Source organism: Moschus berezovskii, chromosome 16 (assembly GCF_049115385.1).
Source record: "Moschus berezovskii isolate FMDL1 chromosome 16, NW_MosBer_1.0, whole genome shotgun sequence".
Classification (NCBI taxonomy): Eukaryota; Metazoa; Chordata; class Mammalia; order Artiodactyla; family Moschidae; genus Moschus; species Moschus berezovskii.
Window position 1 is genome coordinate 17234023 of NC_142475.1, and position 17560 is coordinate 17251582.

At 43.2% G+C, this 17560-nt stretch overlaps 1 protein-coding gene across 7 annotated transcripts in view; it reads left to right on the plus strand.

Moving 5' to 3' along the window:
• Positions 1-17560, plus strand: part of VPS13B (vacuolar protein sorting 13 homolog B) — a 767155-nt gene that overhangs the window by 727230 nt on the left and 22365 nt on the right. For all 7 annotated transcript variants that reach the window (XM_055431816.2, XM_055431817.2, XM_055431818.2 and 4 more), the window contains exon 55: positions 11378-11496. In XM_055431816.2, the coding sequence (XP_055287791.2) occupies positions 11378-11496 (119 nt within the window). The remainder of the gene's footprint in view (positions 1-11377; positions 11497-17560) is intronic.

Sequence of the window (17560 nt, forward strand, 5' to 3'; positions counted from 1 at the left end):
CCCTGGCTACAAACATTGCCACCTGAAAGTCAGTGAAAGCACAGGCAAGAAGAGGTTTTAATTCCCGCTTTTACCTAGAGCAGGAGTCCCTTCTGTGGCATCCCACCCTAGAAAACTACAGTGTCATTGTTGGTCAGTTGCTCAGTCATGTCCGACTCTTTCTGACCCCGTGGACTGCAGCACACCCGGCTTCTCTGTCCTTTACCATCTCTTGGAGTTTGCTCAAGTTTATGTCCACTGAGTTGATGATGCCATCCAACCATCTCATCCTCTGGTGTCCTCTTCTCCTGCCTTCAGTCTTGCCCAGCATCAGGGTCTTTTCCCAGAGAGTCAGCTCTTTGCAGCAGGTAACCAAAGTATTGGAGCTTCAGCTTCAGCATCAGTTGCTCCAGTGAATATGCAGAGTTGATCTCATAGTCATGGCTTATTCCAACAGTGATTATGAGAAAGTCTGGGCCTGTATCAAGCTACACTGTGTCCCTCTGTAGCATCCATTCACCCACCCTTGTTTAACCCCCTGAGGCATCACGGAGTATTTACTTCCCCTTTAATATAGCAACACTGCAATTATTTGAAGGCAGCTTCAGCATCTTCTCTAACTGTTCCCTTATCCAGGCCAAACATTTCTGGTTCCTTGAATCATTCCTTCAGTAAATGTGATTTCCAGACCCATCACCACAGTTACCCTGGTCTGAACACACTAGTGTATTATGTTCCTTTTTTAAAATCTGGCAGCCAGAATTACACATACTATTCCAAATGTGGTCTAACCAGCTATTACCTCCCTATGCTTCCATTAATAAAGTAGAAGATTGAGTTAGCTTTTTATTAATGAGTTCAGACTGTTTGTTATTATTGAACTCGTGGTCAACCACATCCTCCAGGTCTTTATCATATGACTTGCTGTACAGTTGACTTTTTGAACCCAGTGACAGGACTTTACATTTATCCCCAATAAATTGAATCTTGTTGCTATTGGCCTAGTCCACTTGTTGAAATCACTTTTAAAAAATTGTGATGCTGTCATCCACCCTATTAAGTATCCCTAGTAGCTTTAGGTCATCTGTAGATGTGGTGAACCTGCATTCTCTGTGTTCATCCAAGTCATTGATAAATAAGTTGAACGGGACAAGTCCAAGGTCTACGTGCTGTGGTGAATCATGAGACACTTCCCTAATGCGTGGGTTCAGTCAGGCAGTAACACTCCAGACTGTACTGTCATCTAGCCCATATTTCTTCAATAAGAAAATGCATCTATAAAAGTACTTTTAAACTATACTGTATAAGATATTTCTTATCTTGCTTACAAGAATATCATGAGACACTTTGGTAAATGCCCTGATGAGCCAGGACTCAAATGTGTGATCAGCCCATTTGGTGCCGATCAGACAGTGGGTAACGCTGAGCACTAATGCTCGAAGAGCATGTGATCATCTTCAGAGACTTCATTAGCCTCCAGCCCCAACTTTTTCATAGAGAAGTAGTTGTCAATGCAAGGAACTATCTGACTTATAAAATGTGTGGGGCAGATGTTTTGGCTTCTTGCTTACTTCCATCACCTTCCCCATCCCCCCTACATTATCAGGGCCAGAAGAGATATCAGCAGATTGGCATCCACTTTTGACATCTGCCAAGTATCCTGGTCAGGAGTCTTCTATGCATTTACAGTTTGTTCTAGTTGAGTCACCATTTCTTCCAAAGATACTTGGTAGAAGGGATATCTCTAAAGTATTTTTTAGTAATAGAGAAAGAAATCAAACCAGTCAATCTTAAAGGAAATCAACCCTGAATACTCATTGGAAGGACTGATGCTGAAGCTGAAGCTCCAATACTTTGACCACCTGATGCAAAGTGCCGACCCATTGGAAAAGACCCTGATGCTGAAAAAGATTGAAAGCAAAAAGAGAGGAGGACAACAGAGGATGAGATGGTTGGAAAGCATTACTGACTCAGTGGACATGAACTTGGGCAAACTCCAGGAGATAGTGAGGGACGGGGGGGCCTGGTATGCTGGCAGCCCATGGGGTCACAAAGAGTTGTATACAACTTAGCAACTGAACAATAACAACAATATACAGAAGGAAGACTTCAGTCAGTCAGTTCAGTTGCTCAGTTGTGTCTGACTGTGACCTCATGAACTGCACTACGCCAGGCCTCCCTGTCCATCACCAACTCCTGGAGCTTACTCATATTCATATCCATTGAGTTGGTGATGCCATCCAACCATCTTATCCTCTGTCGTCCCTTTCTCCTCCCTCCTTATATCTTTCCCAGCGTCAGGGTCTTTTCCAGTGAGTTGACTCTTCACATCAAGTAGCCAAAGTATTGGAGCTTCAGCTTCAGCATCAGTTCTTCCAATGGATATTCAGGACTGATTTCCTGTAGGATTGACTAGTTGGATCTCCTTGCAGTCCAGGGAACTCTCAAGAGTCTTCTCCAACACCACAGTTCAAAAGCATCAATTCTTCAGCACTCAGCTTTCTTTATATTCCAACTCTATACATGACTACTGGAAAAACCATAGCTTTGACTAGACAGACCTTCTTGGACTAGACTTACACCCAGAATATCTGTTATTTCCTTCTTCTCCTCCTCCAGTCTTTCCTACCTTGATTATCTTGCAGATTCTTCCCCCTTCTTTTCCTCTCCCGGAGAGCTAATTCGTCTCCAAGCTCTAGCTCCCATCATCCAGTCACTCCCATATATCTTATCTCTGGCCACCTCATCCCTCCCAGGCTCCAACTCTGTGTTTCTAGCTACCCACCAAACATCTCTGCCCGAAAGACCTATAGACACTTCAGACCACCATCATCATCTGAAACCTGAGCGCTCATTTTCTGTTCCCTCAAACCAGCTTCTCCTGGAGTCTCTGCTTTATTTAATATCACCCCGATTTTTTCAGTGTTAAAAACCTTCAGTAACATTGATATGAACTCATATCAGATGCCTGCTTTATGTCAAGCATTCTACACAAATACTGTCATTAGTCTGCACAGGTAGATGGTATGTGAAACTCAGAGAGGTTAACTTGCACAGAGCATGTGGGCCTGGGATTCCGTCCCAGGACTGTCTGACTTCCAAGCCCGTCTTTTCCTGCAGCATCCCAGTACTTTCCTATCCCTCACTTCCCCCACAAGTTCTGGCAGAAATTCCTAAGAAGGATCTCTGTATCTTCCCCTTCTTTTTGTGACCAGGGTCTTTTATTCATCATCCCTCGGCCCCTTAAAGAGTCTCTCCATTGTCAAGCTTCCTACTCTCAAACCTGTCTCCACAACTGCCACCACAGTGGTGAGTAAAACAGAGTCCAGCCAGAAAAGTCTCTCCAGGCCACTTGGCTGCTAAAGACAGATCACTACCTGCAACCAGGTAGACCACATCTCACTTCCTTATTCCCTCTGCAGGTTAGCATTCAATCCCATAGCATGTACGGAAATTTCTTCTTCCCTTTCAAGTCTTGAATTCTCCTATTCCAGGGTTTTCCTTCTTATGATACTCTTTTACAAACTATTTCATCTGAGTGGTGGTGGTGGTTGCTAAGTCGTCTCCGACTCTTGCAACCCCATGGACTGTAGCCCTCCAGGCTCCTCTGTCCATGGAATTCTCCAGGCAGGAATACTGGAGTGGGTTGCCATTTCCTTCTTCAAGGGATCTTCCCAACCCAGGAATCAAACCTGGATCTCTTGCATTGCAGGCAGATTCTTTACCAGCTGAGCTACAAGCCTTTTATTAATTTTAGTTTAATTTTATAAAATTAGTAAAATTTATATTTATTTCTTCCCAAAATAGAGGGTGAAATGTCTTAACAAATTTTTGCCAGAGATCAGCAGAACAAATACAATGCCTGATTTATCACATCTTCAGATCAGTTCGTGCTAAGACATCCCCTAATCTGCCAAAGACGAGCCAGAGACCCAGGAGAACCATGGTGTAAATTCCAGTCCGAGGGCAGGAGAAGATGCAATGAAATGTCCCAGCTCTAGCACTTAGGCAGGAAAGGGGGGCAAGTTCCTTCTTCCTCCAACGTTTGTTCTATTCAGACCCTCAGTGGACTGGACAATGCCCACCCACACTCGGGAAGGCAGTCTGCAGAGTGCACTGAGTCAAATGCTAATCTCATCTGGAAACACCCTCACTGACACATCCAGAAGTAATGTTTTCATCTGGGTACCCAGTGGTCAATCAAGCTGACACAAAGTTGACCGTCCAAAAATAAGTGAGCATGTGAGGTGGGGGCAAAATGAATCAGGTAAAAGAAAGAGGATTGAAGAGGGAGGAAGTCCAGCGAGTGTACTGTTATGGGGACTGGAGCCCAGTGACAGAGGGAGTTAGGACAAATCAGAGGAGGGGGTGGCTTAAGGACTTTTAATAACAGGAATGCCTGTTATTTAACTGAACTGAAGTGCTGGGATGCCATGTGACTCCCCCTTGACTGTCCCTGGTTTATTGCACATAGTCTGTCAGGAGAAAAAAAAAGAGAATGGGAGAGAAAGGACAAGAGACAGACTTCCAAGAATACGTTCAGTTATTTCCCAGGTGTCACCTTGTAACCTAATTTCAGTAAAGTAAAAATTAAAACGTTTGTTGGCTATAAATATAGTCAGATAGAGATACAGTGGTCATCTGAGTTAAATTCACCCATTCCAGTCCTAAATTTTAGTTCGCTGATTCCTAAAATGTTGACGTTCACTCTTGCCATCTCCTGTTTGACCACTTCCAATTTGCCTTGATTCATGGATTCAGGTTCCTATGCAATATTGCTCTTTATAGCATCAAACCTTGCTTCCATCACCAGTCATGTCCACAACAGGGTGTTATTTTTGCTTTGGCTCCGTCTCTTCATCCTTTCTGGAGTTATTTCTCCACTGATCTCTAGTAGCAATAAATAAAGTAAATAAATTTAATATTTATAAAAGTAACTGAATATATAAAAAGCACAGGTTATATTACACTGTTCCTTATTTGTAATTGTAGGAAAAGATAATGTACTAAGTGGGCGGCAGACCTAGGCCTCAGTGGTTTTCTTACACCCACACCATGATACTTTGGCCACCTGATGCAAAGACCTGACTCATTGGAAAAGACCCTGATGCTGGGAAAGATTGAAGGCAGGAGGAGAAGGGGACGACAGAGGATGAGATGATTGGATGGCATCACTGACTCAATGGACATGAATTTGAGTAAACTCTGGGAGTTGGTGACGGACAGGGAGGCCTGGCATGCTGTATACCATGGGGTCGCAGAATCGAACATGATTGAGCAACTGAACTGAACCCCACCTCCAACCTCTGCCCAGGATAACTCTCCTCCCCAGGTTGCTAACCAGTCTCCACACCCCAGTGGAAATCCAGTATTTCTCAGTGATGCTCTCTTAGTGTGTATATGGCTCCTTTTCATCTGGAGACCTATAAGCTCACTGGCTCCCCTCACCCTGCCAAATTGTAGGACAGAAAATAGTAAGAACTCCTCCAGATTGGAAAGAGGAAGAATGAGACACGTGCATATGCTGTCACCCGTAACAGCTCCGAAATTGTTTTAAGCACATATTTTGGGGGTTTTAATCTCGGAAGCAAAGAATAATCTCTAAGTTGTGTCTTTGCTAATGGAAGAGCACTTTTACCGTCATCCTTCTCATCCCTGGGTCCACGCTCAGAAACCCTCCTTGGCTACATCTGAAGTTGTATCGAGCCTCGAATAATCAATCCCAGGCTCTTTTAGTCTAGGTTCATGAGTTTATTAGGCAGCAGTAATTTCTCAGTAACTCAGTGGACTTCTCATCTGTTTGATTCCAGAGAATCCCATGTGCTAATAACCACATCCTTGGTCCTTTTAATGACATATTTCTGTACTATTTTGCTTCCTTACCTCTCTCTGGATTTAAGGGAGCTTCTGTGGCAATGGCAAACAGTCATTCTAAAATTTTTTCTGAGTAACTTTAACAATTAAAAAGTTTCAACAGTGAGTTCTGATGCCTATGCATAGCCCTAAGTCTAAGTATTAATCTGCCTTCATGTTCAAAGATTAAATTTTATCTCTTACTATTTGGGTTTAAAAGCATTACTGCCTTTGCGAAGCTCTGAATTTCTGGAATCTCTTTATTCTCTTTAATTTCTCTTTGCAAACCGGCCAGTTCTTTCCTGAGTTCATCTCTTCTTCATAGTACATGGCCAGGTGCAGTCAGCAGCAGCCAACACACACTGCTAATGTTTTGTTTTCAAACCTCATCTTCTAGAGCTACAAATCTATTAGGTTTATAATCTGCCTCCCAAGTAATCTTAGACAACAGTTTCACTCAGTGTCTTGCCACTCACAACATAAATTCCCATTTTTGTAGCTTTCAATATCAATTTCTACTGCTACTGTTAAGCCAGAATTCCGTGGTGGCTCAGCGGTAAAGAATTCACCTGCAATGCAGGAGACTTAGGCGGCTCGGGTTTGACCCCTGGATCAAGAAGATCCCCTGAAAGAGGGCATGGCAACCCACTCCAGTATTCTTGCCCAGAGAATTCCATGGACGGAGGAGCCTGGCAGGCTACAGTCCCTAGAGTCGCAAAGAGTCAGACACAACTAAAGTGACTGAACACGTACACAGCATTAAGCTGACTCCTGTTTTAGGTTTTTGCTGTAACGCTCCTTGAATTACTGATATCTCCCCCCATTAGTTTAGTTTGCATTATGCTGTCCGTCACAGTCCTGGCGTTGACTTTTTGCTCATGCTGTATCCCAGTGTCTGTCATCAGGGGCTTTGTCCTCATGGTCAGTCAGGGACAGAGGCTTCCTCATCTTCTGTCTGCCCCGTTGTAACAACCAGCCCACAGCCTAGAGGCTTGAACCAGCAGTGATCTGGAGGGTTTGGTTGGGTGGTGTTTTTGCAGGGTGAGCCCATGCAGCTGCATTTGGGTGGAGGGTTGGCAGGGGAGGAGTTCATCCAGGAAGCCTGGGTAGGTCTCTTACCATGTGGTCTTTCCTCCATAGGAAAGCTAAGCCAGGCTTCCTCACATGGTTGGCAAGGGGGAAAATCCCCCAAAGCAAGCTTGTTTTTACGCTTCTTGCCTCATGCTTGCGCACATCCCGTTATCTGAAGACAGTCACAAAGCCAAGCTTCATATCAGTATAGGAAGGGATTAAACAAAGGCATAGACCCTGGGATGTGCAAGTCCCTGATGGAGAATAATCTACCATAAGCACCACCTGCAGCAAGAATCATCAGACTTTTTCTTTTAGGTCTAAATAAATAGTACATGTTTTAGGTCTAAATAAATAGTACATGTTTTAGGCTTTCAAAGCATATAGTCCCTGTCAACAAGTTTTCAACTCTGTTGTTAGATGGAGTCAATATGTAAATAAGTTCCAGTAAAACTGTATTTAAAAGAACAGGCATGTACATACTGTTATATTTAAAATGGATACCCAACAAGGACCTACTGTATACACAGATAATTCTGCTCAATGTCAGGTGGCAGCCTGGTTGGGAGGGGAGTTTGAGGGAGATTGGATACATGTATATGTATGGCCAAGCGCCTTTGCTGTCCACCTGAAACTGTCACAACCTTGTTAACCGGCTGTGCCCCAATACAAAATAAAGTTTACCAAAAAGGAGGCATCCAATTGGATACGGCCCACCACTGATGTGGGACATAAAGCTTTTGTTCAGTCTCTACAGCGCAGGGAAAAGGCTGGCCCTTTTACCAATTGGCTCGAAACTAACACCCGTCCATACTGCCTTTAGCTCGTTGGCCAAAGCTGGTCTCATTGCCTGGTCTCACTGCAAGGGGCTAATAGGTATAAGCCTGCTCTGCACCTGGAAGGAGAGGGCGGCTGGGTGTGGGTGAACACTAGAAGTCTCTACCATGAAAGCCACCTTGAGCTGATGCCCATTCAGATCTTTACTGAGTACTGGTTGTAAATACTGAAGAAAATGGACACAGAAGTGTTGCCCTCATGAACTTACAGAGACCATGGTGGATAATGCTCTAAGACAGAAAAATATACACTGCTGTCCTGGAACTTTTAGCTCTTATCTCATTATCTGTGTACTTGGCTTTTTCACCAACCAAGCTGGGAGCATCCCGAGGGTGTGATTTTATCTTCTCAGTGCCTACTGCCGTGAGGAGCTCTTTGTGGGTTCACCTTAAATATCCGATCATTGATTTAATTAATGATTAAATGATCAAACCACCAGACCAAGACAAGGATTTGTTTTAATTTCTAGGGTGTAGGTGCCTAATTCTTCTGGCACTGAAGTTCCTAACTCTCTAGTCCCTAGAACTCACTTTGTACCAAATGCTTGATGTTGCTAGTGGTTTCTCTCCATGTGAAAGGAGGCAAAAGTAGGCTCCAAGAATTAAAAGTCTGCATTCCTTCCATTCTAGTGCTGACTAAAAGGGACACCCAGCAGAATTTCTCTCCCAAGTTCAAGGTTTTGGCCAGAAGAAATACCTTAAAGGTTTAGGTTAATTTGCCTGCTTTCAAAGTCTCTGGGAAGTTAATGGAAACCCTCAGCTTCTTTATCTTTACTATCTTAGGGAGTAAACGAATCCTCACTTCATAAGGCCTGCAGACTGCTTTGAGAATGAGCTGAACAATAAGTATTTTCCTCTTCTGATCCCTTCCTTCCCTACTTTGAGCGGTGGTAGTTTTGGCTTTTAACACTCTGCTAAAACCCTAAGGTATCCTCTGAAGTTAGGACAGTCCTTGAGAGGAGGGAATGGAGATGGGAGTGTTAAGACCTTTAAAAGGCTTGTGTCAAATGAATAATCCCATGTCTGTAAACCTAGTAACAAAGCAGTTGACTTACTCTACATATCATATAAAATAATAGCTTTTATAAATGTGACTGGCTCTCAGAGAATATCTGTTTTGTTTTAGATTTGTGAGCTGAGCCATTTTTTAGGTTGGCTGCCTTCCACGTTTTATCATAGTCAAGTTCAGTTCTTATCTTGGAACAGAAAGGGCAAATTCAGGATACAGTCTTTTGAAACAGATGTTTTTGCAAAATGATCCATTTGGGAAACATGTCCATAGAGAATACAAACTGACTCCACTCCTGCCCTCAAAAAGTTGACAATCTAGTGATTGAGTCTGTGATAAAAACCGGTGACAGTAATACAAACAATAAGATTAGTTAATGTGCTTTTGGAATGTAGCTATAGGTATCACTCTGAGGAAAAGAACAGAAAAAATAGTATCTTCCTTGAGTAGGGTGTCCCTGAAGAGGGTGAAAGAGGAGGGTGAAAAAGCTGGCTTGAAACTCAACATTAAAAACTAAGATCATGGCATCCAGTCCTACTGTGAAAAGTGAAAGTGTTAGTTGCTCAGTCATATCTGACTCTTTGGACTATAGCTCGCCAGGCTCCTCTGTCCATGGAATTCTCCAGGCAAGAATACTGGAGTGGGTAGCCATTCTTTTCTCCAGGGGATCTTCCCAACCCAGGGATCAAACCTGGGTCTCCCACATTGCAGGTGGTCCCATTGCTTCATGCCAAAGAGAAAGAGGAAATGTGGAAGCAGTGACAGATTTTATTTCCTTGGTCTCCAAAATCACTGCGGACAGTGAACAACTGCAGCCATGAAATTAAAAGACACTTGCTCCTTGGAAGGAGCTATGACAAACATAGACAGTGTATTAAAATGTAGAGACACCACTTTGCTGACGATAGTTTTTCCAGTATAGCTTTTCAAAGCTATAGTTTTTCTAGTTGTCATGTATGGATGTGAGAGTTGGCCCATAAAGAAGGCTGAGAGCCACAGAATTGATGCTCTCAAACTATGGTGCTGGAGAAGACTCTTAAGAGTCCCTTGGACTGCAAGGAGATTGAACAAGTCAATCCTAAAGGAAATCAACCCTGAACATTCATTGGAAGGACTGATGCTGAAGCTAAAGCTCCAATACTTTGGTCATCTGATGAGAAAAGTTGACTCACTGGAAAAGACCCTAATGCTAGGAAAGATTGAAGGCAGGAGAAGGGGACTGCAGAGGAGGAGATGGTGAGATAGAATCACCGACTCAATGCCCATGAATCTGAGTAAACTCCAGGAGACAGTGGAGAACAGAGGAGCCTGGCTTGCTACAGTCCACGGGGTCACAAAGAGTGTCGGATTCAACTTAGTGACTGAGTAACAACACCCTGTATGTGCAGAGATACACAGGATTTGGAAAGGATTTGCATAGAGGGACAGTGCTTTCTCTGCACAGATGGTGCTGAGGAGCAGACAAGAGCCTGAGCTAGAGCAGTAGCCGTAAAATAAGAAAGAAGGCTATTGCAGGAGTCGGCGGAGCAGGAGATGAAAACAGGGAGGAGGCAGAGATGACCTCCAGATGCCCTTGATACTGAAGATGATCAGGGCTTCTGAAGGAGGAGCCAGAGTATAAGAAAGAAGCCCAGTGACCGTGAAGTCACATTCAAGGGTGAGAATCACAGACTCTTGTGGTTCTGTGTACATTCTTTCGGGTACTTCTTCATTTGGTCAAAATTAGAACACATTCATCCCATGCCAAGCAGACACCTAGCTTTGTTCCTTCATCCAGGAATTTTCAATCTTCTTTTATTTGCTGTTCTAATAATAAAAAGGGCCCAGGCATGGACTGAATTGATAATACACATCATCAGCATCAATGTTCCCAAACATGAGAAGGTTCTTGCCCTTACCCTCAGGTAATGCTGGCTGTGAACATGATGTTCTTGGAGTTGTTTTTCAAATAGTTCTGTTTTCAAATATTTATCCATTTAAGCAACATCAGTATTTAATGCTGAAAGGACATCTGTTCTGCTAGCCTGGCACCTGACTTCTGAGATAGAACTTTTTTTTAGGTTTAAGTCCACCTCCTTATGGAAGAAAAATCAATTTTTACTCCAAGCAAATGAAGTTACCTGACATTCTTGTTCCAACTTATGTAAGGGACCTTGAGGAGATTATAGCGTGTCTTGTTGGTGGGTTTTCAGGTATGTTTTTGTGTCCCCAGCACAGAAGGGCATCATTACGGTAGCTAAGTCAAAACTCAAAAGCCTGAAAGGTTTTTTTTTGCACATCGCATTTCAATTCAGGAATTTTCCCCCACCCCAGAGATTCATATGCACACATAAAGCTGGTCCATGGCTTCTCCAGCCCAAGCAGAGTTATTTGCCAATTCCAGAGAAGCAGAGAATGAAGACACTCATGCTGTGTCGTCCATCATTTTTTTCCTATGAACCTTACAGCTGGATATTGAAAATCTGGATTTGATTTTTTTTCAAGTCAGCTGAATAGCCTATACACATGGATATAAAGAAATATAACCAGCAAGTGTTTGTGGTATTGAGTCAGAACTGAAGACATTTGAAGCCCTTTCAGTAGTGTTTTGTATTGCTTCCCAACCTGATTTTGAATGTTCTTTTCACAGGTTGTGTTCCTGACTGGCTTTGGCTGTGTGTACGTGGACACCATCCATCACTGTGGCACAGTCTTCGTCACCGTGGCCCCAGAAGGAAAAGCTGGGCCTGTTGTGACTAATACCAACAGGTAGGCTTAACTAGTATCCAAGTGGCAGCAGGATAATTGTCACATTATAAAGTTGTAAACCTACTGTTCACCATTTTTTGTTATCCGTGTGTGTGTGTGTGTGTGTGTGTGTGTGTGTGTATAAAGCTTTTGGTTAATTTTTCTGTAATCCATAAGGATGTGGTTATTAGCATTTAATTACACCCATAAGAAGAAGCAATATATCATCTTCCATGGGTACACCTTCCAATTCTTCTCTGGTAAGTTTAACAAACTGATTTACAGACTGAGACACACATCTTAGAATTATACATTATCGTTAGCGTGAAATGCAGATTAATGCCTCTCTATCCACATGACCACCTGGTAATCAGTAATTAGACTTAGCAATTAGAGCTACAGCAAAAGTAAAGTCGCCTCTTAAAGCCACGTTTCCCCCGCTTCAACCTGAATGTTGCCATCAGGTTTTATAAATATGAACCAGAGTTAATATCCTTAACTTAAAAGAATGTTCGGGGCTGGTGTACTGGGATGAACCAGAGGGATAGGATGGGGAGGGAGGTGGGAGGGGGGTTTAAGATGGGGAACACATGTACACCCGGGGCAGATTCATGTCAATGTATGGCAAAACCAATACAGTAATGTAAAGTAATTAGCCTCCAATTAAATAAATTTTTAAAAATTAAAAAAAAAAGAATTCATATAATTCAGTAGGAATAATATGAAGATAGTCCCTCCTTCCAAAAATTAAGGGTAAAAAACACAAACTAAAAGTTTGGGAAGTGGAAACACAAGTAACCAAAGAAATGCAAACTTTAAATAAGATATTACATAATGAATTAACAGTGATGTTCCATCATATACCTGGAGAAGGGAATGGCAACCCACTCCAGTATTCTTGCCTGGAGAACTCCATGGACAGAGGAGCCTGGCGGGCTACAGTCCATGGGGTTGCAAAGAGTCAGACATAACTGTGTGACGAAAACATACATATCCATCATATACAGTCCTACTAAAAGTGTAAATTGTTACTATTTTCTAGAAAGCACTTTAATAATATGTATTAAGAGCTTTAAAATCCCTTTGGCTTGGAAATTCTACTTTTAAGAGTTTGAAGAGCTTAAGAGTTAAAGCAATAATTAGAGAAGTAGGCAAAGATATACAGAGAGATTTTGTCACATTGCTAATTATAATGGCAAAATATTCAGAGTACAGATCCTGTCAGCAGGGAAATAGATGATACATGCTGCTGCTGCTGCTGCTGCGTCACTTCAGTCGTGTCCGACTCTGTGTGACCCCATAGACGGAAGCCCACCAGGGTTCCCCGTCCCTGGGATTCTCCAGGCAAGAACACTGGAGTGGGTTGCCATTTCCTTCTCCAATGTGTGAAAGTGAAAAGTGAAAGTGAAGTCGCTCAGTCGTGTCCGACCCTTAGCGACCCCACGGACTGCAGCCTACCAGGCTCCTCCATCCATGGGATTTTCTAGGCAAGAGTACTGGAGTGGCTTGCCATTGCCTTCTCTGAGATGATAATGATACATAGTTATACCAAAAATGTATATCCCCAGAATATACCATTATAGGATTTTAGTGGGATAGAAAAATGCATGTGATGAGTCTAAAATAAAGCAAACAGAGTGTAAAGTTGAATATACAAATATACCCTAGTTATGCACACACACACATATGCACGCATAAGTACATATATTCACACACATTCTCATACATACAGAAAACATTCCTAGAAATAACACTGGAAAGAAAAGAATCAAAGTTGTTAATAGATGTGCAGTTATAAGCGATTATTTAATAATTTTCTATTTATTAATTTTCTATAAGAACATATTTTATAATCAGAAAGTTTATTTAAATTTTAATTTAAAATATAAAATAATGTCATCAACTTTTATGCATTTGTTTAAGCCCTTTTTTTTCTAAATTCCTTGCTTTTCATATATGGTTAAGAATTCATAAATTTGGACCTTGCCATATTATGATTAATTTGAATTTATAATATTGCAAATAGGTTGAGTAGATGGTTTCCTTTGACCAGAAGAGTTTGTAAAAATAGTGTAATAGAACCAAAGACTAAATTTTGAATTGCATAAGCCAGGATTTCAAGCCCACACAACTTTAGGAATGTTTTATATAGGGCATTAGTAGAGCATTGTTTGTGACAGTAGCAACAATCCATGCATTCAGTGGTAGAAATAAGAAAGATCTAAGTATTTACTTGTATTTCCTTAATTCATTTGTTCAGCAAGTATTTCTCAAGTGCTTACTGGATGCCAGTGTTATTCTTACCTGTGACCTAAGAGTCCCAAGTCCCTGCTCCCGAGGAGATGACATTCTCATAGGTGTGCAATGGGAAGACAGAATGAACATAATGAAAAAGGGAATTTTATGGTTTAGTGGAAGGTTGGAGTTCAGCAGCAATAAAAACAATGCCTGGTCAGGACCAGGAATTACCCAGGTATAGGAACAGAAAGGATAGTTTTGAAAAACTGGTATAGGTAAACCTCACCAGGAAGCTGACATTTAAGCAAAAACTTGAAAGCAGCCAGGGGGTTAGTAATATGATTATCTGGGGAGAACTCTCAGACAAAGGGCACAGCCAGTTCAGAAGTTGGAAGCAGTTCAGTTCAGTCGCTCAGTCGTGTCCGACTCTCCGCGACCCCATGAATCACAGCACGCCAGGCCTCCCTGTCCATCACCAACTCCGGGAGTACACTCAAACTCATGTCCACAGAGTCGGTGATACCATCCAGCCATCTCATTCTCGGTCGTCCCCTTCTCCTCCCGCCCCCAACCTTTCCCAGCATCAGAGTCTTTTCCAGTGAGTCAGCTCGTCGCATGAGGTGGCCAAAGTATTGCAGCTTCAGCTTTAGCATCAGTCCTTCCAATGAACACCCAGGATTGATCTCCCTTAGAATGGACGGGTTGGATCTCCTGGCGGTACAGGGGACTCTCTTTCAAATCTTGAAAGATGATGCTGTGAAAGTGCTGCACTCAATATGCCAGCAAATTTGGAAAACTCAGCAGTGGCCACAGGACTGGAAAAGGTCAGTCTTCATTCCAATCCCAAAGAAAGGCAATGCCAAAGAATGCTCAAACTACCGCACAATTGCGCTCATCTCACACGCTAGTAAAGTCATGCTCAAAATTCTCCAAGCCAGGCTTCAGCAATATGTGAACCGTGAACTCCCAGATGTTCAAGCAGGTTTTAGAAAAGGCAGAGGCACCAGAGATCAAATTGCCAACATCCTCTGGATCATGGAGAAAGCAAGAGAGTTCCAGAAAAACATCTATTTCTGCTTCATTGACTATGCCAAAGCCTTTGACTGTGTGGATCACAATAAACTGTGGAACATTCTGAAAGAGATGGGAATCCCAGACCACCTGACCTGCCTCTTGAGAAACCTGTATGCAGGTCAGGAAGCAACAGTCAGAACTGTACATGGAACAGCAGACTGGTTCCAAATAGGAAAAGAAGTGCGTCAAGGCTGTATATTGTCACCTTGCTTATTTAACTTATATGCAGAGTACATCATGAGGAACGCTGGGCTGGAAGAAGCACAAGCTGGAATCAAGATTGCTGGGAGAAATATCAATAACCTCAGATATGCAGATGACATTATCCTTAAGGCAGAAAGTAAAGAGGAACTCAAAAGCCTCTTGATGAAAGTGAAAGAGGAGAGTGAAAAGGTTGGCTTGAAGCTCAACATTCAGAAAACAAAGATCATGGCATCTGGTCCCATCACTTCACGGGAAATAGATGGAAAAACAGTGGAAACAGTGTCAGACTTTATTTTTTGGGGCTCCAAAATCACTGCAGATGCTGATTGCAGCCATGAAATTAAAAGATGCTTACTCCTTGGAAGGAAAGTTATGACCAACCTTGATAATATATTGAAAAGCAGAGACATTACTTTGCCAACAAAGGTCCGTCTAGTCAAGGCTATGGGGCTTCCCTGGTGGCTCAGAGGTTAAAGCGTCTGCCTCCAATGCGGGAGACCTGGGTTCAATCCCTGAGTCGGGAAGATCCCCTGGAGAAGGAGATGGTAACCCACTCCAGTATTCTTGCCTGGAGAATCCCATGGACGGAGAAGCCTGGTAGGCTACAGTCCACGGGGTCACAAAGAGTCGGACACAACTGAGTGACTGAACAGAACAGAACAGTCAAGGCTATGGTTTTTCCCGTGGTCATGTATGGATGTGAGAGTTGGACTGTGAAGAAAGCTGATCGCCGAAGAATTGATGCTTTTGAACTGTGGTATTGGAGAAGACTCTTGAGAGTCGGAAGCAGTGCACGCGGCACATTGGAGGAGCAGGGAATAGGCCAGTGCGGGCCAAGTGCAGTGGGTGAACTGGAAAGAACCCGGGCCCGGGGTCAGGCAGGGAGTGTCTGGAAGGAGGGGATACGTTGTGCAGGGCTTCGTTTTCTTCTAAGTGAAACGGGGAAGTCATTGGATCTGTTTGAATGGAGAAGTTACCTGATTTGACATAAATTTTTAGAAGACCATGGCTCCTTTTCTTTTAATTTTATTGAAGTATAGTTTATATATATATATATTTCACATATATTCTTTTTCACATTGTTTTCCATCATGGTTTGTCACAGAATATTGAATACAGTTCCCTGTGCTTTTGAAGTAAACTATGGAGAAGTGAAGGAGGAAGCAAGGAGACTGGTTAGGTGACTGTTAGAGTTGCTCACACTGGAGGTGCTGACGGCGTAGGCTACACTGTCAGGGGAAGTGGTAAGAAATGGTCAGATTTGCGACGCAGTTTCATAAGAAACCAGTGGAATTTTCCCTGATGTATTGGATATGGGTTGAAAACAGAGGCATCAAGAACTCTTAAAAGTTTTGGTCTGAGCAACTGATGAGAACAACTCTTATGTGGGTTTGGGGGTGAGATCATGAGTATGACCACACACATGACCCCTGTAAGTGACTCCTGTGTGGATGGGCAGTTAGAAATGCAAGATCCGAGCTCACCGGGAGTTCTGGGCTGCATGTGTGACTGTAGAAGTCATCAGCATATAGATGCCGAACCGCGGGCCCAGATGAAGACCTCCAAGGGGAGTGAGTGGAGATGGGGAGAGAAAAGGACCACAGCCTTACCTTTAAGGGGAGGGAGTCCCATAGGTGATGAGTGACGAGACATACGAGAGCTGAGAGCAGACGGGCAAAGAAAGTACTTCCAGAAGGAGGGAGTCACCCACCCAAATGCCACAGTAGGGTGCGTGTGTCACAGACTTCAAGCCCAGTGTTCAGTTTAGCAACAAGGAAGTCTCTTGGGATCCCTGAAGGGCGTTGCTCTGGTAGAGGCAGTGGGACAGAGCCTTCCTGGAGCAAGGCTGAGAGAAAATGGAAAGTGGGGAACAGAAGACAAGGTGTGTGTGCTTTGGGGTGTTTATGTGAAGGGGATCAGGAAAAGGGTAGCTCGAGGAGGAATTAGTCAATGAGAGGGGTTTTTTAAGATAAGAGAAATAATAGCATGTTTATAAGCTGCTGGTAAGGAAGAAGAAACGGTGTAGGAGGGAGTGAATTGCTGGAGCGATGACTTTGAAGAGGGTGACAGCACGGTGGCTTAGCTCGGGACAGAGGGGTTCGTGGAGACAGAGCACGGGCTGCTCAGCATGAAACGTGACAGGGAGAGCAGAGCACGCGCCCTGAGGTGCTGGTCGCTGGGCTGTGCTGGGGGTTCTTGGGAAGTTTTCTCTTGCTTGCTCTTACTTTTCCCCATATAAGACATCTTGGTTATTTCATTACACCCTTTTGCCTCATGATGATCACAGCACAGAATTAGTGCACAAAGAACTCAAGGAAAAATCTGGTGTTGATAAGGGAAGCACGATAGAGCAGCAGGACAAGAACCTGTAAGGGTCCCTTTGGGAACATCTCCCAGTGCCGTTGGAGCATGCCCGGCTCTGTCCAGACAGGATGTACTGAAAGTTGAGTTCTTAATTTGTTTCTTATGAGAATCTGATGGAACATCAGGAGGGGTCTAAGAAGGCTCCGTCATTGAAAATCTACTAAGACATTAAGGAAGGAAGGGAGGGAGGAAAAGAAAAGAAAAG